We start from the raw sequence: 24887 nt of genomic DNA, 5'->3' as shown, positions 1-24887 counted from the left end.
TTACGACCTTCTTAGAGTGTCTGTTTACAATATTAAATCGTAATTTGAGAAACCTGTATTCAATAAGCACAGACTATGCTTAACCCAATTGTTTGGTATGATGGTCTGACGATAAATATACTTTTTAAAGAAAATTTCGTTACTACTTTCAATGTCTGTGGGTTTTTTTTATAAGAAAAAACATGAAAATCGGTGTGTCATGGCGCAGGTATTTTTTATTCCTTTGTAATGTATATGTTTAGATAGGTAACATATTGAAGTATTAGAGAAATCAAGGCAGCGAGGGGTAGCCAGTTCCCCATTTTATTATATATGCATGTTTTAAAAGCTATTTTCTAGTATTTCAATTTTCCTGTCAATGTGCCTTTTTTATACCTTTTAATTTTGCAAATATCATGCCCGTTTTTTATAAAAGTGCTCATACATTTTCGACTGAAAAACATTTTGAAGTAAGAAAATCATCAGCCTTTGGGTATATACACGCATAAATATGTTTACATTCAGTTATACAAAACAGTAATGTGACTCCATAGTCTGGAGACGTAAGTGTTTTTTTTCATCCTTTATTTTCAGGAGCACAAATGACGAATAAACATCCTATATCAACTCCGAAAAGTACTAAACACGCAATCTGTAAAAGATAGATAAAAGAAATGAAAATTACAAATAAATCAAATACAACACTGAGAAGATTTTTAATATAGCACAAATTCCAATAAGATTATCACGTTTAATATGACGTATCGGCGATCTGTTTTCGAGATTGCTCACATATGTATACGTCAACCTATTTTGAGCATTTAGCAATATATTTTTTTATATACGTAAAAAAAAGATTAAATAAGCAAACAAGGCATTAAAGTATTGAAAGTTCTTTACAAATTTTATTCGGTTTAATTTAGAACTACTTACCCATGCTGCAAAGTAAATTATTACCAAGGGAATAAAAATAATCACAAGTACCCATGTCCACCATTGGCAATCATCTGTATCAGGGCATATGCTTCAAAAATACGAATGCTATAAGTGATTAATCGGCCTTTTTTGTTTGTTTTGGTGCCTTTAATCTTCCTTTAATCATCATCGTTTTAAAGCAGCTTTAACAGTATGAGAAAATGCAATTAATTATATGGATCTGGATTATTATAGGAGCCTTAGTATATTATGTACCGAATGTATGTGTGCTACTAATTGCTTTATATTTTTTTCTTTATTTTTAGGTATATTTTTATCATAAACATAGGTATTAGAACTTTCAAAATCAGTACTAAACTATGACATGAATACATGCCTTGTTTCTTCCTTTACTGTTACATACTCTGGTTCTTCATTAATAACAATAGCGACATGCTGCTGCGGGTAGGGTTGCTGAGTTTTCATTCTATATGAAAATAGTATAACAAGTTTAGCCTTTATTGCAAAACTTAAAAAGAGAACTTAATTGCTGTCAGCTTCTATTTTCGGTAAACAAAAATATGATGAATAAAAACATCTCATAAATAGTTACTTTTTGTGTGTGACATGTGTTTTAATTCTAATATATTTTTTCCTTACAGTTTCAAATACATTATCAATAAAAAAATATAGTTCTAAATATACAATTTAGTTTCTTTTCATTATACATGTAAGAATGTAGTAGATCTGGGGCAAGGAAGGTAATAAAAAAAAATGTTTTCAGTCACTAGAATGTTTAAATGACTAATATTCAAGCTTAAAGTGTTACTGGTGTTAAACTGTTGTTTTGTTTGTTGGGGTTTAACGTCCGAGGAGCAATATTTCAGCTATATTCAGACGAATGAAAAAAAAAAACGATGGGACACAAGGACAATAGGGTCGACAAACTTTGATTGCCACTGGAAAGAGGGGGGTGTTTAAGGTCGGGCAATTTAGCCTCCTGCGGCGGAGCGCAGAGGTTCCTACGCCTATCGAATACCACAGCAGGGTTCTTTAACGTGCGAGGAACATGGCATCTTTCCCAACACGGTGCACCACTATGGTTTGCGGTCAGGTTTTCCGTATTATAGCCTGACAAACCCAGCATGTAACATGCCAGGGGTACCCCATTCCACCACCTGGGGTACACACCCCAGTTGCTCTGTGAGCAGAGCGCCTAGCCCCCGGCTAGGTTTCTGAGCACTATTTAGTCGCCTTATATGACAAGCTTAGCGCTGCTGCAGGCCTATTCTTTTAACACCCGGACCTGCACGGGGCATAAAAGAAAATAACTCCAAGCAAGGGTTCAACTTCAAGAACTTAGATGTCAGCCTTAGCTCTTTGTTGACTAAGAAATTTAAGTATTTATTAACTATTGATTAAATGTTTCAAAGAATACATCTTTCATTATTGAGGAAGATATTTGAAATAACGCAATCTATTGCAAACAAAGATTCCTTGAAATATTCTTAAAAATTGAAATATAAAATATAACATATCGCGAATGCGACAGTATGCATTACTAATAATCTTGCCATTTTCACCTGGCTCTGATGGTTTTTCTACAGAATTCTTTAATTTTTTCTGGAGAGACTTACATGTTTATGTTTTAAATTCACTAATTATGGGGCAATGATGGGAGAGTTATCAGTTACACAGAAACTTGTCTTCCTAAAGACAATAAGCCAAGACACTTTTTAAAGAACTGGCGTCCTATTTCTTTACTAAATACAGTATATAAAATTGGTTCAGGGGTTATTTGCTAGAAGATTTAGAAAAGTTTTAGACAAATTGATAGATTTAGATCAAACTGGGTTTATAAATGGTCGGTTTATAGGAGATAATAGCAGACTGATTTATGATATTTTGCAATATACCGAAGAAAAAGATATACCTGGTTTGTTATTGTTAATAGATTTTGAGAAAGCGTTTGACTCTGTGTCATGGAGCTTTCTATTTAATGTTTTGAGTTTCTTTAATTTTGGAGACTATTATACAATGGGTCAAAGTATTTTACAAAAACAAAACATTAACTCTGTCGTTATACAGGGTGGGAACTTATCTGATTTTTGTTCAAATCGGTCGAGGATGTAGACGGGGATCCTTTGTCTCCCTACCTCTTCATTCTGTGTGCAGAAATACTTGCTATCAGAATTCGGGGTAACAAAAATATTTCTGGTATTCAGGTTTTTGAAGTAGATCATAGACTGTCTCATTATGCCGATGACGCATCATTGATATTGGACGGATCTGAGAAATCTTTAAATGCAGCTATGCAAGAGCTAGATTGGTATGCAAACATATCTGGGCTTAAAATTAATTTTAATAAAACCCAGGTTGTTTGGATGGGCAGCAAAAAGTATAGCGAAGATGTGCTTTGCCCTGAAAGACATTTGTCTTGGGAAGCAACAACTTCCAAATTACTAGGTGTATATTTTGATGTTAATCTTGTTAATATGATAGATATGAACTATGATGAAAAGTTGGTTAAGATTAAAAGTCTAATTAACACATGGTTGAGACATTTGACTGTCATGGGTAAAATATCAGTTGTTAAAACTCTGATATTACCAATTCTTAACCATCTTATATTAACATTACCACGTCCAAAAAGTGTGGTCATAAATAAAATAAATGGCCTTATTTACTCGTATATTTGGAATTCACTTACAGGCAGGGTAAAAAAGGAGATTTTATAAAAAATGATGCTGAAGGTGGACTGAAAATGATAAATATTGCATGTTTTATGGATGCTTTAAAATCCCCCTGGGTTAGAAAAGTTTTCAATTCTGAGAGTAAATGGCTTAATATATTATATTCTATTGTTGATAGAGAAAAACTTTTAAAATGTGGGAATGGATATGCAGTGTCAGTAAATGTAAAAATGTGTTTTGGAAAGATGTATTTAATGCTTGGAACAGTATTATTGAACAAGATAAAGATGATAGCTGGAAATTTTTTGTTACTAGTCCGTTGTGGTGGAATAAAAATATTATTGTTGGTAATAAACCTGTATTTTATGAGGATTTTTTTCAAAAAGGTATTATCTTTGTAAATGATATTTTGAAAGAAGATGGATGCTTTTTGTCTAATTTAGAACTTCAGCAGAAATTTGCTATTAATATTGATACTATGAAGTATAATAGTTTAATATCTGCACTAAGACAGACCAAAAGATCTTTTGTGTACAATGATAATAATGTTGTATGTCCATTCTGTCCGAATTATATTAAATTGTTTATGAAGAGTAAAAAAGGCACAAAAGATATGTATTCAGTGTTGATAAAAAATAATTGTGTGCCTTGTGGACAACAAAAATGGGGGGACATATTGGATATTAATGATCAAGAATGGAAGGATATTTTTAAACTTCCATTTTTAGTGACAAAAACACTAAACTCCAATGGTTACAATTTAGAATAAATCATTACATAATTGCAACAAATAAATATCTTTTTAGAATACAAATTCCAGATACTGCAAATTGTACTTTTTGTGATGAAGAGGTTGAGACTATAGAACATTTATTTTGGAACTGTGAAAAAGTTCAGAATTTTATCCTGGAAATTGATTTTTGGCTTATATCGAATGATATCAACATCCCCTTTACAAAAAAGTTTTTTTTGTCGGGAGATACTTCTAGAGGCAGAAGAAGTCTAGTTTTTAATCTTTTCTTTCTCAAAATTAAACAATTCATATACAATTGTAAATATTTTAGAAAACAGTTATCTTTACAAGCATTTAAAAACATTGTCAAAGATTTATATAACATAGAAAAATCTATTGCTGTCAGAAATAACAAACTAGAGCAATTTAGTGAATTGTGGAGTATTTTCATTGTTATATTATGAAAACTAATTTATATATACTTAGATTTCATTCTAAATGATGAAACAATAAATAACATATGTACAATGGCCAACAGATAGATTAAGAAATTTACCAGAGAAACAAAAAAAATCTTGTTTTTTTTTTTTTTAGTATTAATTTTTTTCATGTGGTTTTTTAATTTTGTCTCAAATCCTAATTATCTAATTTTTTTTTAATTAAACAAACTGCTTTCAAATCTGTATGTTTGTTAATAAATTACATTTTTATTGCTCTAGACTTATCTATCTGTGGTTTTTTTCTTTGATATTCTGTTGTGATATGTGTAAATATTATTATTGAAAATCATGTATGTACTAACAAATACTAACATCTGTGTATATTTTGATATTATTGCTACTAATGTTAATGAACCGGGATAAGGTACCGGTACTCAATGTTTTCTAACAAATGTACAGTTTTCAATAAAATAGATAAATTAAAAAAAAACTCTGTAACCGTTTAGAGTTGAGAAAAGAAACTACTTCATAATTCCTTATGAGTTTGCTTTCATTTTGTAGATGTGTTCAGCATGAAAGAAAATGAATATTTATGTGACATTTTATTGCATCATTTTGTGCTTGGCAATTCCATGCTCTTTTTTAAATATAAGTTATCATAATTATATATTAGGTAACTTTTTTGTTGAATACTTATTTTACATGATTTAAGTCATGAATTTGACTGATAAAGAAAATTTTCCAATGCTGTACGTTAGGATTATTTAAACATTTAAACACAACCACACGGTGAACTTTTTAAAACTTTTTTATGGTTTCGTATATGAATGGTCCATATAGACATATAATAATATTTCTGTATGGAAAATGAATTTGAGCTTTTTGCAAAATAGTGGTTTTCATATAGGCAAATAGCTGGAAATTTCCCCAAAAGTATGTTTCAATTTGGCCAAGGATTCAGACTTCTAAAGACAACTTTCGTTCTTACTGTTCAAAAACTGCATCGTGATATTTGTTAAAGGAATTGTCAGTCAGAGGGTGAACTACATTTAGTTTGATATAGTGTAAAAAATTTTAAAAAAAATGAATTATGAGAAAAGTCTACTACCTTAAATGTATGCATATCATCCATATTTTGTTGCAACAATAGGAACAAAATTAAATAGAAAACACCGAGGTGCCAATAAAAATGAGGATATAAATGACGGGAAATCCGCGCGTTTTATATACATACGAGCGAGAACATATACACCGACAAAAACGAAACGGAAACCTTAAATACACAAAGAGATTGCAGGAAATTCAATTGTAAGTATATAACGTTTTTGCACTTACCACAAAATTGAACGACCAACCTTTCACGTACGAGTGTTTGTTTTGAATAAAAAAAAAAACGTTCTGATTGACAAGAATATTAATCAGGATCTTACTGTGAAATATTATTCCTCATTAAAATATACAAAATCATAATATTCTCTAAAGAAATTTGGCATGAAGAAAGCTTTTCTACTAAAATAACAAATGTTGGGATGTAATAAATCTCTCACTTCTGTAATTCAAAACTTTGGATATGTCAATTCAATGAATACCATAAATACGTAAATACAGTCGTTCTATGTAAACACAGATTTCAAATAATTCGATTCGATTTTGATCAAAAACAAAACGGAACATTATTTATTGTCCCGTTTATTTCATATTTAATACAACAAGGTCTAAAACCTCAAAATGAGGACAAGACAACAAATGAAGCTATAGGGGATTTTTTAACACATTACAATAAAAAGAATTACGAATCGTTAAATGACTGTGTGCGTTTACTTCACAACACCATTGGGTCCCTTGTTCTTAGTTAATACCATTAAAGTATTTAAAACACTGTGTAAACAAATAGCGCTGGACTATATAAAAAAGCATCATTGAAATGCAATGCATGATATGCCTTGATGAGTACACGTTACAAGGAAATATATGACTATTTGTACTGTTAGAAAATATGTCGTCATTTTTTTTTTATTTTAGATACGAAATTTTCCTATCACCTAATCAAACTTTAGTTAATGAACTTTAAACCAGACTTCTGTTGAAAACGAAATAATCATGTCTGAAAAAGGCGTGTGTATTGGAATAAAGTAATATGAATTCATCAGTTTTTGCCAAAAAAATTAAATTATAAGGAATGTTACTAATGTCTTCGTGGTTTATTCTGCGTAAATCGAACCAATGTTTTTTTATACAGGATAAAATATTCTTATATAATTTATATTTTTAAAAAGATATGTCTAACTACTACAAAAATCAGTAACAATATCCACTCTGTAAACAAAGACAAAATGATAGAACATATTTCCTTGTTCAATGCTAGTATTTTCCTACGCTTTTATTGAAATCGTTACTGGTACATATACAGTTATTAAGGAAACGTTACAGAGTCTTTACCGACAAATAACATCATATCCAATTTAGTTTTCATACATTATACTTGATCGGTTACCTGGCTCTTTGTGCTATCAACACTCAAACAGACTTGCAAAATGTAATCCAAGGACAAATTACCAGATTGGAAAACAGACAAACACAACAAAGAATTAATAAAGTAATGTATACAAAGTAACAAAAGTAAATCAGCAACTCGGACTCCATTAAACTTGGGAGCAAGACTTGGTGCACTGGTAGGGTAAGCGTCCTCTGCTCTTCTAGAAACACCCGCACAGTTGCTCATCAAAAGTAAAGTCCGGGGTAGACGAAAGAGGAAAACTGTTTTCAAAGGTTCAAAATAATTTTTAATTGATATGGGCCCTTTCAAAGTGTCTGACTTGGACAGGTCCCGAATTATTTAGGGTTGTTTTCAAATTTACGACAAAAGGGATGATTTTTCATTCCACATTGTCAACTATCCGTTTTTAGGTGTTAACATAACACAATTGGTTTTATTTGCTCGTATTTGTAACAATATTTTGAATTTTAACGAAAGGAATATTTATATTATCGAGATATTTCTACATAAAGGTGTTCAATATCACAAGCTCATAAAACATTCACAATTTTTTTCAACCGATGCAAGGAACTCATTCTCAAATTCAGATGTACGGTAATAATCTACACAAAGCAAGGAAGGCTCGATACTCATCCAATAAGTTAACTAAACCGTTGAACAGGCTCATTTGTTATACGTTGTCAAAGCGTTCTAGATAGCATTTTTTGTATCAATATTGATTCGCTCATAGCGTCTTTACACATACATTTAAACACTGTATTTTAAAGGGAGGATTTTCTCGTCGTTCATTGAATCCCATATTGGTAGCCTAAGGTTGACATTTTCATTCCGGTGGGGTTGTAGTCTCCTTGGCATATTCACCATATTTATTCTCGTTATATTTACCAGTTCCATTGTATTTAAGAGAAATGTGATAATTCGTGTATTTACGAAGGACCTCCCTCACAGTTAGTACAACAATTCTCCAGACAGATAGTGGAAAAATAAAACACAACAAAAGCAACAACAGGATTATAATAATGAAAGCAGGATATTCTATACATACAATTGTGTCAAGATTCCCACTGTACTGGACTTCCAAATTACTCTTGTCCAGTGAAGAGGAAGAAAACTGACTTCAAATGTATTTCACTGGTCATTCTTGAAACAAGATATGCTATAACAATAAACTAAGTTATGGTGACAACATAATAATTTTCGAAACGATAACTCCAGTCTTTGGACAACATATCCTTGTTCCAATTGTTTTGTTTTTTTGTTTGTTGGGGTTTAACATACGAGCAGCAATATTTCAGCTATATTCAGACGATGAACATGAAATGGATGACAAAATCAACATGAAATGATGATGAAATTAAAAAAGGGATGGGACACAAGGACAATTGCCCACAGAGCAACTGGGATATGTGCCCCAGGTGGTGGAATGGGGTACCCCTGGCGTGTTACATGCTGGGGTTGTCAGGCTATAATACGGAAAACCTGACCGCAAACCATAGTGGTGCACCGTGTTGGGAAAGATGCCACGTTCCTCGGACGTTAAAGAACCCTACTGTGGTATTCTCCCGGAGTAGGAACCATAGGGCTCCGCCACAGGAGGCTAATTTGCCCGACTCTATCCACCTCTCCCTATTTCCAGTGGCAATCAAAATTTGTCGACCCCATTGTCCTTGTGTTCCATCCCTTTTTCATTTCATCATCATTTCATGTTCATTTTATCAATTTCATGTTCATCGTCTGAATATAGCTGAAATATTGCTGCTCGGACGTTAAACCCCACCAAACAAACAAACAAACAGTTCTAAGAAACAACGCATATGGTGTTGAAAGAACTGAATTTTGTAATTGAAAAGGGCAAATAATTTGCTATTGCCTCATCTCATACGCTTTCCATACAATACTCAATAGGACTTCCAAACTATTCTCTGTACAAAAAAATGTTTACAGATGTTTCATGTTTGTTTCTTTTTGGAATTCATTCCAGGCAATTTCTATATTTTGAGGAAGTGGTAACCTAACGTCATGTATTTTTTTTTATAACAATTGATTAATGAATATTTTTTCCACACTTTCTGCAAAAGGATTAACGCAAATGTATTTCAATGGAAACAATGTTTTTTTTTTTTTTTGGATTGTTCAAATCACCAATTCATAAAATGATCCGGTCAGCGAAAGCTATATTTTTATATAGCCTAGCTGGCCGAGTGTTCTATGGACTTTGTGTAGGCGGTGTTGCCATAGACGTCACAGCGGTACGAGTCCCGCGGAGGGAATTAGCAAATTTGCCAGTTCTAACATCGTTGGGAATTTTCTTCTTTAAGTATATTATCTTCGAGTCGTCGCATTCTGAGACGTTTGTATAATATTGATTTGTTGTGACATGTATCGTTAGTTGGATATATCTTACATAGTAACACCTAGATAAGCTGTGCCGTACTACCATACATTGTGCACTAAGTTACAGCCCTGGATTAATCCTACGAGGAGGAATTACCCGGCCAGCGAAAACTATATTTTTATATAGCCTGGCTGGCCGAATGGTCTAGGGCGCTGGACTTTGTGCAGGCGGTGTTGCCATAGATTTTACTGTAAATGTTTTTTTTACAAATATAAATGGGTATGGTAAGTATGTAAAACAGACAACAACCCCAACGCGATGAAAATTGTCAGCTCACGGCCTTTCATTGGTCTTCAATGAAAGCCTTAAAAACCCTCATACCAACGAACAGGCTGCAGCTGTTCCGAAAACATTATACACAGGTACAGAGAAATGGTTACTCTTATTGATTTAAAAAAAACATGACAGTAAACTGACAGTAGAAATTGAAATAACACAAACAGAGGCCAGAAATACTTTACTTAGAACAATCGCAAAAAATGCGGCTGGGTTAAAGTTCTTTTACTTGATCATGATTCTTAAAAACTGGCCACTAGCATATTTACTTTAATACATTTCCAAAAAAGTATTTTGCCTGCAATATTTTACGACCTTCTTAGAGTGTCTGTTTACAATATTAAATCGTAATTTGAGAAACCTGTATTCAATAAGCACAGACTATGCTTAACACAATTGTTTGGTATGATGGTCTAACGATAAATATACTTTTTAAAGAAAATTTCGTTACTACTTTCAATGTCTGTGGGTTTTTTATAAGAAAAAACATGAAAATCGGTGTGTCATGGCGCAGGTATTTTTATTCCTTTGTAATGTATACGTTTAGATAGGTAACATATTGAAGTATTAGAGAAATCAAGGCGGCGAGGGGTAGCCAGTTCCCCATTTTATTATATATGCATGTTTTAAAAGCTATTTTCTAGTATTTCAATTCTCCTGTCAATGTGCCTTTTTCATACCTTTTAATTTTGCAAATAGCATGCCCGTTTTTTATAAAAGTGCTCATACATTTTCGACTGAAAAACATTTTGAAGTAAGAAAATCATCAGCCTTTTGGTATATACACGCATAAATATGTTTACATTCAGTTATAAAAAACACTAATATGACTCCATAGTCTGGAGACGTAAGTGTTTTCTCATCCTTTATTTTCAGGAGCACAAATAACGAATAAACATCCTATATCAACTCCGAAAAGTACTAAACACGCAATCTGTAAAAGATAGATAAAAGAAATGAAAATTACAAATAAATCAAATACAACACTGAGAAGATTTTTAATATAGCACAAATTCCAATAAGATTATCACGTTTAATATGACGTATCGGCGATCTGTTTTCGAGATTGCTCACATATGTATACGTAAACCTATTTTGAGCATTTACCAATATATTTTTTATATACGTAAAAAAAAGAAGATTAAATAAGCAAACAAAGCATTAAAGTATTGAAAGTTCTTTACAAATTTTTTTCGGTTTAATTTAGAACTACTTACCCATGCTGCAAAGTAAATTATTACCAAGGGAATAAAAATAATCACAAGTACCCATGTCCACCATTGGCAATCATCTGTATCAGGGCATATGCTTCAAAAATACGAATGCTATAAGTGATTAATCGGCCTTTTTTGTTTGTTTTGGTGCGTTTAATCTTCCTTTAATCATCATCGTGCACTTTTAAAGCAGCTTTAACAGTATATAAATCATTGTATGACAAAATGCACTTAATTATATGGATCTGGATTATTATAGGAGCCTTAGTATATTATGTACCGAATGTATGTGTACTACTAATTGCTTTATATTTTTGTTTTTATTTTTAGGTATATTTTTATCATAAACATAGGTATTAGAACTTTCAAAATCAGTACTAAACTATGACATGAATACATGCCTTGTTTCTTCCTTTACTGTTACATACTCTGGTTCTTCATTAATAACAATAGCGACATGCTGCTGCGGGTAGGGTTGCTGAGTGTTCATTCTATATGAAAATAGTATAACAAGTTTAGCTTTTATTGCAAAACTTAAAAAGAGAACTTAATTGCTGTCAGCTTCTATTTTCGGTAAACAAAAACGTGATGAATAAAAACATCTCATAAATAGTTACTTTTTGTGTGTGACGTGTGTTAATTCTAATATATGTTTTCCTTACAGTTTCAAATACATTATAAATCAAAAATATAGTCCTAAATATACAATTTAGTTTTTTTTCATTATACATGTAATAAGGTAGTAGATCTGGGGCAAGGAAGGTAATAAAAAAATGTTTTCAGTCACTAGAATGTTTAAATGACTCCTAATATTCAAGCTTCAAAGTGTTACTGGTGTAAAAGGAAAATAACTCCAAGCAAGGGTTCAACTTCAAGAACTTAGATGTCAGCCTTAGCTCTTTGTTGACTAAGAAATTTAAGTATTTATTAACTATTGATTAAATGTTTCAAAGAATACATCTTTCATTATTGGGGAAGATATTTGAAATAACGCAATCTATTGCAAACAAAGATTCCTTGAAATATCCTTAAAAATTGAAATATAAAATATAACATATTGCGAATGCGACAGTATGCATTACTAATAATCTTGCCATTTTTGTAACTCTGTAACCGTTTAGAGTTGAGAAAAGAAACTACTTCATAATTCCTTATGAGTTTGCTTTCATTTTGTAGATGTGTTCAGCAGGAAAGAAAATTAATATTTATGTGACATTTTATTGCATCATTCTGTGCTCAGCAATTCCATGCTCTTTTTTAAATATAAGTTATCATAAATATATATTAGGTAACCTTTTTGTTGAATACTTATTTTACATGATTTAGGTCATGAATTTGACTGATAAAGAAAATTTTCTAATGCTGTATGTTAGGATTATTTCAACATTTAAACACAACCACACGGTGAACTTTTTAAAACTTTTTATGGTTTCGTATATGAATGGTCAATATAGCCATATAATAATATTTCTGTATGGAAAATGAATTTGAGCTTTTTGCAAAATAGTGATTTTCATATAGGCAAATAGCTGGAAATTTCCCCAAAAGTATGTTTCAATTTGGCCGACGATTCAGATTTCTAAAGACAACTTTCGTTCTTACTGTTCGAAAACTGCATCGTGATATTTGTTAAAGGAATTGTCAGAGGATGAACTACATTTAGTTTGATATAGTGTAAAAATTAAAAAAATAAATTGAATTATGAGAAAAGTCTACTACCTTAAATGTATGTATATCATCCATATTTTGTTGCAACAATAGGAACAAAATTAAATAGAAAACACCGAGGTGCCAATAAAAATGAGGATATAAATGACGGGAAATCCGCGTGTTTTATATACATACGAGCGAGAACATATACACCGACAAAAACGAAACGGAAACCTTAAATACACAAAGAGATAGCAGGACATTCAATTGTAAGTATATAACTTTTTTGCACTTACCACAAAATTGAACGACCAAACTTTCACGTACGAGTGTTTGTTTGGAATAAAAAAAACGTTCTGATTGATAAGAATATTAATCAGGATCTTACCGTGAAATATTATTCCTCATTAAAATATACAAAATCATAATATTCTCTAAAGAAATTTGGCATGAAGAAAGCTTACCTACTAAAATAACAAATGTTGGGATGTAGTAAATCTCTCACTTCTGTAATTCGAAACTTTGTATATGTCAATTCAATGAATACCATAAATACGTAAATACAGTCGTTCTATGTAAACACAGATTTCAAATAATTCGATTTGATTTTGATCAAAATCAAAACGGAACATCATTTATTGTCCCGTTTATTTCATATTTAATACAACAAGGTCTAAAACCTCAAAATGAGGACAAGACAACAAATGCAGCGATAGGGGATTTTTGACACATTACAATAAAAAGAATTACGAATCGTTAAATGACTGTGTGCGTTTACTTCACAACACCATTGGGTCCCTTGTTCTTAGTTAATACCACTAAAGTATTTAAAACACTGTGTAAATAAATAGCGCTGGACTATATAAAAAAGCATCATTGAAATGCAATGCATGATATGCTTTGATCAGTACACGTTACAAGGAAATAAATGACTATTTGTACTGTTAGAAAATATGCCGTCATTTTTTTTGTTATTTTAGATACGAAATTTTCCTATCACCTAATCAAACTTTAGGTAATGAACTTTAAACCAGACTTCTTTTGAAAACGAAATAATCATGTCTGAAAAAGGCGTGTGTATTGGAATAAATAAATATGAATTCATCAGTTTTTGCGAAAAAAAATTAAATTATAAGGAATGTTACTAATGTCTTCGTGGTTTATTCTGCGTAAATCGAACCAATGTTTTTTATACCGGATAAAATATTCTTATATAATTTATATTTTTAAAAAGATATGTCTAACTAGTACAAAAACGGTAACAATATCCACTCTGTAAACAAAGACAAAATGATAGAACATATTTCCTTGTTCAATGCTAGTATTTTCCTGCGCTTTCATTGAAATCGTTACTGGTACATATACACAGTTATTAAGGAAACGTTAAAGGGTCTTTACCGACAAATAACATCATATCCAATTTAGTTTTCATATATTATACTTGATCGGTTACCTGGCTTTTTGTGCTATCTGAACACTCAAACAGACTTGCAGAATGTTTGTTTGTTGAGGTTTAACGTCCGAGCAGCAATATTTCAGCTATATTCAGACAATGAACATGAAATGGATGATAAAATGAACATGAAATGATAAAAAAAAAGGATGGGTCACAAGGACAACATGGTCGACAAATTTTGATTGCCACTAGAAAAAGGGGGATGGGTAAGGTCGAGCAATCTAGCGTCCTGTGGCGCAGCGCAAAGGTTCCTACTTCTATCGAATACCACAGCAGGGTTTTTTAACGTGCGAGGAACGTGGCATCTTTCCCAACACAGTGCACTACTATGGTTTGCGGTCAGGTTTTCCGTATTATAGCCTGACAACCCCAGTATGTAACATGCCAGGGGTACCCCATTCAAGCACCTTGGGCACACATCCAAGTTGCTCTGTGGGCAGAGCGCCTAGCCCCCGGGTAGGTTTCTGAGCACTATTTAGTCGCCTTTTACGACAAGCTTAGCGCTGCTGCAGGCCTATTCTTTTAACACCCGGACCTGCACGGGGAACTTGCAGAATGTAATCCAAGGACAAATTACCAGATAAACAGAACAAAGAATAAAGTAATGTATACAAAGTAACAAAAGTAAATGAGCAACTCGGACTCCATTAAACTTGGGAGCAAGGACTTGGTGCACTGGTAAGGTAAGTGTCCTCTGCTCTTCTAGAAACACCCGCACAGTTGCTCATCAAAAGTAAAGTCCGGGGTAGACGAAAGAGGAAAACTGTTTTCAAAGGTTCAAAATAATTTTTAATTGATATGGGCCCTTTCAAAGTGTCTGACTTGGACAAGTCCCGAATTATTTAGGGTTGTTTTCGAATTTACGACAGAAGGGATGATTTTTCATTCCACATTGTCAACTATCCGTTTTTAGGTGTTAACATAACACAATTGGTTTTATTTTCTCGTATTTGTAACAATATTTTGGATTTTAACTAAAGGAATATTTATATTATCGAGATATTTCTATATGAAAGTGTTCAATATCACAAGCTCATAAAACATTCACAATTTTTTTCAACCGATGCAAGGAACTCATTCTCAAATTCAGATGTACGGTAATAATCTACACAAAGCACGGAAGGCTCGATACTCACCCAATAAGTTAACTAAACCGTTGAACAGGCTCATTTGTTATACGTTGTCAAATCGTTCTAGATAGCATTTTTTGTATCAATATTGATTTGCTCATAGCGTCTTTACACATAAATTTAAACACTGTATTTTAAAGCAGTGTTTGGCATGATATGGATTGTGTCCTTATTGTGCGATTTATGATATACTGTGATTGTCAACCCCGCTTGGGGAAAAATGTGATTGTTTTTACATACGATGGGGATATAATTTTTTGAAGGTTTATAATTGTCTGTAGCTGGCATATCAGTTAACTGCTAGTTTTCCTAAGTGTACGTTTGTGTAATTTATTTTCAGTTTTTTGTCTGTTACAACGAATGACTCGGACTCAAACTGATTTGAAGGTGTGTTTAATGGTGTGATATGTTTTTCCATAGTGGTCAGATTTTAAAGGAGGTTTGTGATCGCGTCAAAAGTACTTTAACGCGCCGCCGTTTTTGTGCCTGTACAAAGTCCGGAATGTCTGGCCTCTGTACGTCTTGTGTCGTTTTCACCTATAGTTAATTTTTTATGTTACTTGAGTACAAATGTATATAGGAGCAACTTTTTCGCTGTACAAATGTACATGTGTAAAATGATGTTTTGGGCCAGCTGCAGCCTGCTTTGTGGTAAGAGGATTTTCTCGTTCATTGAATCCCATATTGGTAGCCCTAAGGTTGACATTTTCATTCCGGTAGGGTTGTAGTCTCCTTGGCATATTCACCATATTTATTCTCGTTATATTTACCAGTTCCATTGTATTTAAGAGAAGTGTGATAATTCATATATTTACGAAGGACCTCCCTCACAGTGCCCCGTGCAGGTCCGGGTGTCAAAAGAATAGGCCTGCAGCAGGGCTAAAAGCGACTAAATAGTGCTCAGAAACCTAGCCAGGGGCTAGGCGCTCGGCCCACAGAGCAACTGGGATGTGTGCCCCAGGTGGTGGAATGGGGTACCCCTGGCGTGTTACATGCTGGGGTTGTCAGGCTATAATACGGAAAACCTGACTGCAAACCATAGTGGTGCACCGTGTTGGGAAAGATGCCACGTTCCTCGCACGTTAAAGAACCCTGCTGTGGTATTCGATATGAGTAGGAACCTTTGCGCTCCGCCACATGAGGCTAAATTGCCCGACCCTACCCTTCCCTCCCATTTTCTGGTGGTAATCTAAATTTGTCGACCCTGTTGCCCTTGTGTCCCATCCCTTTTTCAGCCCTGTGCAGGTCCGGGTGTTAAAAGAATAGGCCTGCAGCAGCGCTAAGCTTGTCGTATAAGGCGACTAAATAGTGCTCAGAAACGTAGCCGGGGGCTAGGCGCTCTGCCCACAGAGCAACTTGGATGTGTGCCCCAGATGGTGGAATGGGGTACCCCTGGCATGTTATATGCTGGGGTTGTCAGGCTATAATACGGAAAACCTGACCGCAAACCATAGTGGTGCACCGTGTTTGGAAAGATGCCACGTTCCTCGCACGTTAAAGAACCCTGCTGTGGTATTCGATAGGAGTAGGAACCTTTGCGCTCCGCCACAGGAGGCTAAATTGCCCGACCTTACCCATCCCACTTTTTCCAATGGCAATCGAAGTTTCTCGACCCTATTGTCCTTGTGTCCCATCCTTTTTTATTTCATGATCATCGTCTGAATATAGCTGAAATATTGCTGCTCGGACGTTAAACCCCAACAAACAAACAAACAAACAACAATCATCATTTCATGTTCATTTTATCATCCACTTCATGTTCATCGTCTGAATATAGCTGAAATATTGCTGCTCGGACCTTAAACCCCAACAAACAAACAAACTTACAGTTAGTACAACAATTCTCCAGATAGATAGTAGAAAAATAAAACACAACAAAAGCAACAACAGGATTATAATAATGAAAGCAGGATATCCTATACATACAATTGTGTCAAGATTCCCACTGTACTGTATTGCCAAATTACTCTTGTCCAGTGAAGAGGAAGAAAACTGACTTCAAATGTATTTCACTGGTCATTATTGAAACAAGACATGCTATAACAATAAACTAAGTTATGGTGACAACATAATAATTTTCGAAACGATGACTCCAGTCTTTGGACAACATATCCTTGTTCCAATTGTTTTTGTGCGAGTTGTTTAGATCTACCAAAAAGTCTGTTCAATGAAAATATTTTTACTTATCCTATACTTACATTATCTTCCCTGTATCAATTTGATCTAACGGAGCATTGAAGCGAATAGAGTCGCAACATACAAGTAATATCTTCAGTCAATTGAGGAAATTATGAAACCAGGATGGTTAATATCATACTTACTCTATACAATTTATGTAATAAATCCAGTCATATTTGCATATCATAGCAGATATTGTATTATATTAAAAAAAAACCACCTAAACTCTCTACCTCAATTGATGAGGAACACTTTCAATGCGATCTATTGAAACGATACAGACATACATTCAAATTTATGTTTTAAACATGATTGCTATCTGATGTTTTAGTCTACGAGATAATTGGATACGTGTGGGTAGTCTCTCTTTGTTAATACATCTGTTTATGTCAATCTCAGATTTAAAAACGACTTAACGATGATTTAACTGATTTATTAACTACTCAACCAACCGGATAACTATTTAAAACGACGGGATGACAATCCCATGAATTTTTACTGGCGGCTAATAGGATATCCCAATCAAATTTCATTCTTTACTATCCATAAACTTGTTCATATCTTGCACTTCATGTTCTAAAAGTAAAAATAAAGTATTATCTCTACCGATATGCCGTTTGTTTTGACATACATGTCAAAATGTTTAGGGGGAGATATTTCGGAAATTTTAACTTTTATTCTATGAGTAATTTAAGTAAGACATTGCTACTTTTTTTTTAAATGAGTTAAAACTCTTACTGTTTCATAGTATAATGTAGACAACAGTTTACAAGTCAAAATTGTTAAGTATTGTAACACTTAACAAAAGCAAAATGAGTTCCATGTCTGAAGTATCATCATTTACCAGAATACAAAAATAAAACACCAATTATATAAAAGATATTGTAAATTTCGATATACTGTACACGTGTTTCAATGAGTAAGCTCTCATTAGCAGCATTAGAATCAAATATGTAGGAAGATAATAATCCAAAACTTAGTTATCTACAAGAAATACTCAAAACCAAATCTCTAAATAGGAAGCCGAATCTATCACCTAGAGGTTCAACCATGCACAAGACCAGGAATGAAGTCTCAGTGATTTATTTCACTATGAATCATTGAGCAGCTTTCTGTAAATGTAAATTATAAGGATATGTTAAAAGGCAATCAAATTGAAGAACTAGATCAAGAGTATATAACTCTACGGTTTTGTTTGTTTGTTTGTGTTAATGTTTTGTTTCTGTTGTTGATTTTTTACATTCTGACATGGTTGCGTTTATAGATAATTTACTGGTATACACTTCCATTTGTTTCATTCGGAGAACTATAGGACAATTTTTGATTTACAGTACCGTTGTTCCGAATTTCTATGTAGATATCATTCGAAGTATTTTTAGTGTTTTGTTTGTATCTCTAAGTGAGACATTTATGAAAATATACATGATTAAAGAATTGTTTATGTGTTTACAGTATTTTTAATTGCTTTTGTCATTATTCAGATAAACACAAAATCCAAATAAAACAATGCAAAACCTTCTACTACGTAAGATACAATAATGACCTACCTAAAACAATACAATGGATTATTGATTTGTCCGTGTGTATTAAAATTATATCACTGCACCCATCAGGTTTTACGACCAAATAAGTATATCGTATTTAGTTCTGTTTATTTATTACCCCGTGCAGGTCCGGGTGTTAAAAGAATAGGCCTGCAGCAGCGCTAAGCTTGTAAAAGCCGACTAAATAGTGCTCAGAACCCTAACCGGAGGCTAGGGCGCTCTGTCCACAGAGCAACTGGGTTGTGTGCCCCAGGTGGTGGAATGAGGTACTCCTGGCGTGTTACATGCTGGGGTTGTCAGGCTATAATACGGAAAACCGGACCGCCAACCATAGTGGTGCACCGTGTTGGGAAATATGCCACGTTCCTCGCACGTTAAAGAACCCTACTGTGGTATTCTCCCGGAGTAGCAACCATAGGGCTCCGCCACAGGAGGCTAAATTGCCCGACCCTACCCACCTCTCCCCATTTCCAGTGGCAATCAAAATTTGTCGACCCCATTGTCCTTGTGTCCCATCCCTTTTTCATTTCATTATCGTTTCACATTCATTTTATTGCTGCTGCAGGCCTATTCTTTTAACACCCGGACCTGCACGGGGAAACAGAGGGATGGGTAAGGTCGGGCAGTATGGTTTTTTTAACGTGCGAGGAACGTGGCATCTTTCCCAACACAGTCTACCACTATGGTTTGCGGTCAGGTTTTCCGTGTTATAGTCTGACAACCTGACAGCCAGCATGTAGCCCCGTGCAGGTCCAGGTGTCAAAAGAATAGGCCTGCAGCAGCGCTAAGCTTGTAAAAGCCTACTAAATAGTGCTCAGAACCCTAACCGGAGGCTAGGGCACTCTGCCCACAGAGCAACTGGGTTGTGTGCCCCAGGTGGTTTGTTTGGTTGTACGTTGGGGTTTAACGTCCGAGCAGCAATATTTCAGTGGAATGAGGTACTCCTGGCGTGTTACATGCTGGGGTTGTCAGGCTATAATACGGAAAACTTGACCGCAAACCATAGTGGTGCACCGTGTTGGGAAAGATGCCACGTTCCTCGCACGTTAAAGAACCCTACTGTTGTATTCTTCCGGAGTAGGAACCATAGGGCTCCGCCACGGGAGGCTAAATTGCCCGACCCTACCCATCTCTCCCTATTTCCAGTGGCAATCAAAATTTGTCGACCCCCCATTATCCTTGTGTCCAATCCCTATTTCATGTTCATTGTCTGAATATAGCTGAAATATTGCTGCTCGGACGTTAAACCCCAACAAACAAACAAACTGCCCACAGAGCAACTGGGATGTGTACCCCTGGCGTGTTACATGCTGGGTTTGTCAGGCTATAATACGGAAAACCTGACCGCAAACCATAGTGGTGCACCGAGTTGGGAAAGATGCCACGTTCCTCGTACGTTAAAGAACCCTGCTGTGGTATTCGATAGGAGTAGGAACCTTTGCGCTCCGCCACAGGAGGCTAAATTGCCCGATCTTACCCATCCCCCTTTTTCTAGTGGCAATCAAAATTTGTCGACCCTAATATCCTTGTGACCCATCCTTTTTTTTCATTTCATGTTCATTATATCATCCATTTCATGTTCATTGTCTGAATATAGCTGAAATATTGCTGCTCGGACGTTAAACACCAAAAACTATGGTTTGCGGTCAGGTTTTCCGTATTATAGCCTGACAACACGCCAGGGGTACCCCATTCAACCACCTGGGGCACACATCCCAGTTGCTCTGTGGGCAGAGCGCCTAGCCCCCGGGTAGGTTTCTGAGCACCATTTAGTCGCCTTATACGACAAGCTTAGCGCTGCTTCAGGCCTATTCTTTGAACACCCGGACCTGCACGGGGCTAAAGTTGACTTTTAATGTGAGCATCACAGGCTGTAAAACATATGAAAAATATTAAAGTCAAAGGGTAAAAGCAATTGGATGTCAATCTATTACTGTTTAATAAAAGTACCAACCATCTTTATGCATTAATTTTTAAAAATATCAAATAATAATCAGATACATACAAATATGAAAATCGAAATTACGCACTAGACAACAAAAAAAAAAACACAGTTTTGTTTTACATAGAAAGTCCAGTTGCACAGTTTGGATTAATTAAAATGTTTCGTAAAGAAAGCTGCATAAGGAACATACATACATCTTTAAGCATAGTCTGGTGGTTAGAAAAAGAAGAATATTCAACGGGTGTTTTATTAGCATTATACTTGTGTAGTTTATATACAGAATAGTCATAGTTAAATAAGTCTTTCGATATTTTATGGGTAGTGGTTTATATACACTACACGTCCTTTGGAAACAGTAAATTATTTTATCAATATATTCCTTCAGAACTACGTTCATCGCCGTCATATCGATATTTGCGGTCAACGTTGCTTTTATATCGTCTTTGAGTGGAAGAGCAAGAAACTGTGTGTCCCTTTGAAAAGTATCAAGTATTAAAATATCTATGCGTTATTTCATAACCAAAAATGAACCATCTGTATTCTACCATCTAATTTGATTTTGACGGTCTTGTAATCTTAAAAATACATTAGTTTTGAAACGAGGTGTTGGATGACGAAATCTATACTAGTATAGTCTCAGATGTAAACTCGGAAATTAAAATATTTCAAATCACATCGTAAAAAATTCAAAAGATAAATACTTGTTCCGTATTGTTTTTTTCTTGAACGAACGTGAGTAAACCTAAATGAAAGCTGGTTTACATTCATATTTTATTTATTTCTACAAGTGTTTACTTTGAACTTGAAGTTAATAACAAATCGACGTCATTTGCCGAGCCCAAATCATTGCCAATGTAGCAACACATGAAATATAGGTATGTAACCTGTTTGAGAGGAGTTCGGGCTAATGTCAGGCGCATTGTTATAAATATTGAAAAGATTCACCAATTACTTATCAGTGATTATTGGAGAGAAAAAAAACGCTCAGAGTACAGCAAAAGCTTACTTATGAACATAAATTAGAACCTGTTCAGAAAGTACAGAGAAATTACTATGTAAATAACAAAGACTATAAAGATTGTTTATATTGCGCCTTTATGTATTTGTTAAAAAAAATGAAAAAAATAATCACTTCAAAAGTCATGAAATGCTGCATTTACTACCATTATTATTCATTCCCCACAGTTCCTTTTTATTGCATCAATATCACTGCTTGTCAGTACATAATCCTCTAGTTGCCATTATCCTTTATTTATATCAGCATTGACTTATGTATTTGGTCCAACAGATGTTTGATAATACATCGTACTAGACATTTTAATGTTTTTTATCTGCAATGAGTTCATTAAAGGGCAAGTAACGGGTGTCAAATAAATTTTTGCTTTACTTATAGTAGCGAATAGAGCAATTAAGCTCCGCCCACCATCACGACGTCACAAGCCGGACTACTTTTTTGTTACCTTTGATCTCTTGTTTGTAAACATGGTAATTATGTCAACAAGCACAATCCTTGTTTTCAGATTTTAGACACATTTTTTTTTGAAAATGAACTAAATAAATGATTGAATATTAAAATTTTGTTGTTATTTGTTTATTTGCTTTCAATACTTGGAGATTTGTTGCAATTTGACACATTTCAATTGTTGTAACAAAATTCGTCTGCTAAATTGTACTAATATAAATATGGATGAATCAGACCAGAAATAGGCCTAGAATTAGAAGGGGATATGGAAGTGTCACACTTTAATCTGACTTGGTCACCCAGTAACTCACCTAAAATTGATGAAGACACCAATAATACTATAATGCAGCTGGAATGCTAAATCCATCACCTGAAACTATTGAGAATTTGCTCGAAAACAGTCGAGAAAATGAACAACCTGACCCTCCAGCTGCAGACACATCAAATCTATACAAAACAACCTTGCAAATGTTGCTGAAAGAGCCAAAAATACTTTGGCAAATTCTAATCCACCAGAACAAGCCCAAGTGTGTAGATGGCCAACAGAACAAAAACACCATGAAGAAAACAGCTAGAGATTTGCTCAAGTAACAAACTTTCTCAAACTTAAAAATGAATACAGAACTTCATCAGATATTCTTGTCATTCTTCCGATTTCCGCTAGAACCTTGGTTCCCTTGATTACTCTTTCAGAAAACAAATATACCCCGTGCAGGTCCGGGTGTTAAAAGCAGCAGCGCTAAGCTTGTCGTACAAGGCGACTAAATAGTGCTCAGAACCTTAGCCGGGGGCTAGGGCGCTCTGCCCACAGAGCAACTAGGATGTGTGCCCCAGATGGTGGAATGGGGTACCCCTGGCGTGTTACATGCTGGGGTTGTCAGGCTATAATACGGAAAACCTGACCGCAAACCTTAGTGCTGCACCGTATTTGGAAAGATGCCACGTTCCTCGCACGTTAAAGAACCCTGCTGTGGTATTCGATAGGGGTAGGAACCTTTGTGCTCCGCCACAGGAGGCTAAATTGCCCGACCTTACCCATCCCCTCTTATTCCAGTGGCAATCAAAATTTGTCGACTCTATTATCCTTGTGACCCATCTTTTTTTTCATTTCATGTTCATTTTATCATCCATTTCATGTTCATTGTCTGAATATAGCTGAAATATTGCTGCTCGGACGTTAAACCCCAACAAACAACAGACTTTTTCATTTCATCATCATTTCATGTTCATTTTGTCATCAATTTCATGTTCATCGTCTGAATATAGCTGAAATATTGCTGCTCGGACGTTAAACCCCAACAAACAAACAAACAAACAGAAAACAAATATCAGCTTTAACACAAAGGCAGTTGAAAGGTATATCATTTTAAAATTCTGCTTTATATTGAAAGAAAAATATAAAGTATTGGTAAAGCGAATTTTAAACCATTTATAATATTTAGTGTTATTTGTTTTGACACGTTAAAAACTGGTTCAAAGCGACTTGAAATACTGGTGTGGGCTTTGTTGTTATCATAATCGGTTGGCTTCGATATCTAATAGAATTACTTTACTAAAATGAAAAGATAAATGTGCAATTAAAGTTTCCTAATTTGAAATAGATATGATTACTGCACTTGCGTACATATCGCTTTCCGGATTTGCTGGATTTTGAACTTAATATCAGACGTGGTGTAACTAATTAAATATAGCGTTGTAACATTGCTTTCTAGTTCACTTATGCAGGTCATTTAACTAAGTTGCGCAGTTTTTTTTAATTCAAAATCAATTTAGTCATCAAGATGACAATCACATTTGAAGTATTTTGGTTGACGATCCGACTTAATATTCTACTTTTATCACATAACAATCAGATTGCACCAATAAAAGAATACCATTATTATTTATGGTTATTTCCGCTTTTTCCACATTTCTTCTGAATCTTTTTTGTACTGTGGCATGACCCTGTACGTGTTTATGAGTATTATCTGAGTTATATTTCTATTTATATTGGAGGGATATTAATGTTGTACCATTAAAGCTTTATCCGCTTATTTCTAAGAATGTTTATATATTAGCTGCTATTTTAAGTCGAATGACAAATCGTGTGATGATATTGTATAAAAAGGTAGGTTAGTGCTTATTATTCAATTTTGAATTGAATTCAAGTTATTGGAAATGCAGTCTGTTTGTCTGCTTATGACTGTCGCTTTGGTTATGTTGATGTTTTCATTATTGAATTGATATCTGCTTATCAACAGAGGCTTTTGTTCCTTTGGCCAAATTTGGTGCGTGTTGTAGCTAACATAACACAGAAAGAATTTAAAATTTTAATTTAATACATAAATAATATTTTGTTTACTCAGTACAAATGAATGTATGCACTTTTTGTTGAGAGGTA

General features: G+C 34.3%; 2 protein-coding genes and 1 long non-coding RNA gene across 11 annotated transcripts in view; 1 reads left to right on the top strand and 2 right to left on the bottom strand.

Moving 5' to 3' along the window:
- Window positions 1–271: 271 nt before the first annotated feature.
- Window positions 272–6253, bottom strand: LOC148625368 (uncharacterized). 2 transcript variants are annotated; one of them, XR_015919904.1, is made up of 4 exons: window positions 6096–6253; window positions 1292–1381; window positions 913–1003; window positions 272–631 (listed from the first exon to the last, which is right to left on the bottom strand). It is a non-coding gene; the product is annotated as an uncharacterized LOC148625368 (long non-coding RNA). The 2 variants fall into 2 exon arrangements; XR_015919903.1 differs by lacking the exon at window positions 6096–6253 and adding an exon at window positions 5869–5989.
- A 4176-nt stretch (window positions 6254–10429) lies between these two features.
- On the bottom strand, window positions 10430–17758 carry LOC148625367 (uncharacterized). 8 transcript variants are annotated; one of them, XM_088568848.1, is made up of 4 exons: window positions 17700–17758; window positions 11544–11633; window positions 11146–11236; window positions 10430–10862 (listed from the first exon to the last, which is right to left on the bottom strand). In XM_088568848.1, exons 1-4 carry the CDS (start codon window positions 17741–17743, stop codon window positions 10788–10790), a joined length of 300 nt encoding a protein of 99 aa, XP_088424974.1. In that variant the 5' UTR covers window positions 17744–17758; the 3' UTR covers window positions 10430–10787. The 8 variants fall into 8 exon arrangements, with proteins under 8 accessions (XP_088424974.1, XP_088424978.1, XP_088424980.1 ...); XM_088568852.1 differs by lacking the exon at window positions 17700–17758 and adding an exon at window positions 17577–17683; XM_088568854.1 differs by lacking the exon at window positions 17700–17758 and adding an exon at window positions 17305–17421.
- A 6783-nt stretch (window positions 17759–24541) lies between these two features.
- LOC148625366 (CD109 antigen-like) overlaps window positions 24542–24887 on the top strand; it is a 36939-nt gene continuing 36593 nt past the window's right edge. Inside the window, exon 1 of the mRNA XM_088568846.1 lies at window positions 24542–24614. The gene's annotated coding sequence lies outside the window, so the exon portion shown is untranslated. The remainder of the gene's footprint in view (window positions 24615–24887) is intronic.

The sequence above is a fragment of the Perna viridis genome, chromosome 2 (assembly GCF_037379345.1).
Source record: "Perna viridis isolate PV_CMFRI_1.1 ecotype Kerala chromosome 2, ASM3737934v1, whole genome shotgun sequence".
In the NCBI taxonomy this organism is placed as follows: domain Eukaryota; kingdom Metazoa; phylum Mollusca; class Bivalvia; order Mytilida; family Mytilidae; genus Perna; species Perna viridis.
The sequence above is the reverse complement of the archived record's forward strand: the minus strand, read 5'-3'. Positions and strand labels throughout refer to the sequence as shown.

Excerpts from the sequence above, each read along its gene's own strand:
- LOC148625367 (XM_088568847.1), bottom strand. The coding sequence starts at position 13,342 with ATGGTATTCATTGAATTGACATATACAAAGTTTCGAATTACAGAAGTG. Across the intron at positions 11,634-13,256 it reads AACATTTGTTATTTTAGTAG|AATGAACACTCAGCAACCCT; the intron begins GTAAGCTTTCTT and ends ATTTTCATATAG. Across the intron at positions 10,863-11,145 it reads TAATTTACTTTGCAGCATGG|ATTGCGTGTTTAGTACTTTT; the intron begins GTAAGTAGTTCT and ends TATCTTTTACAG.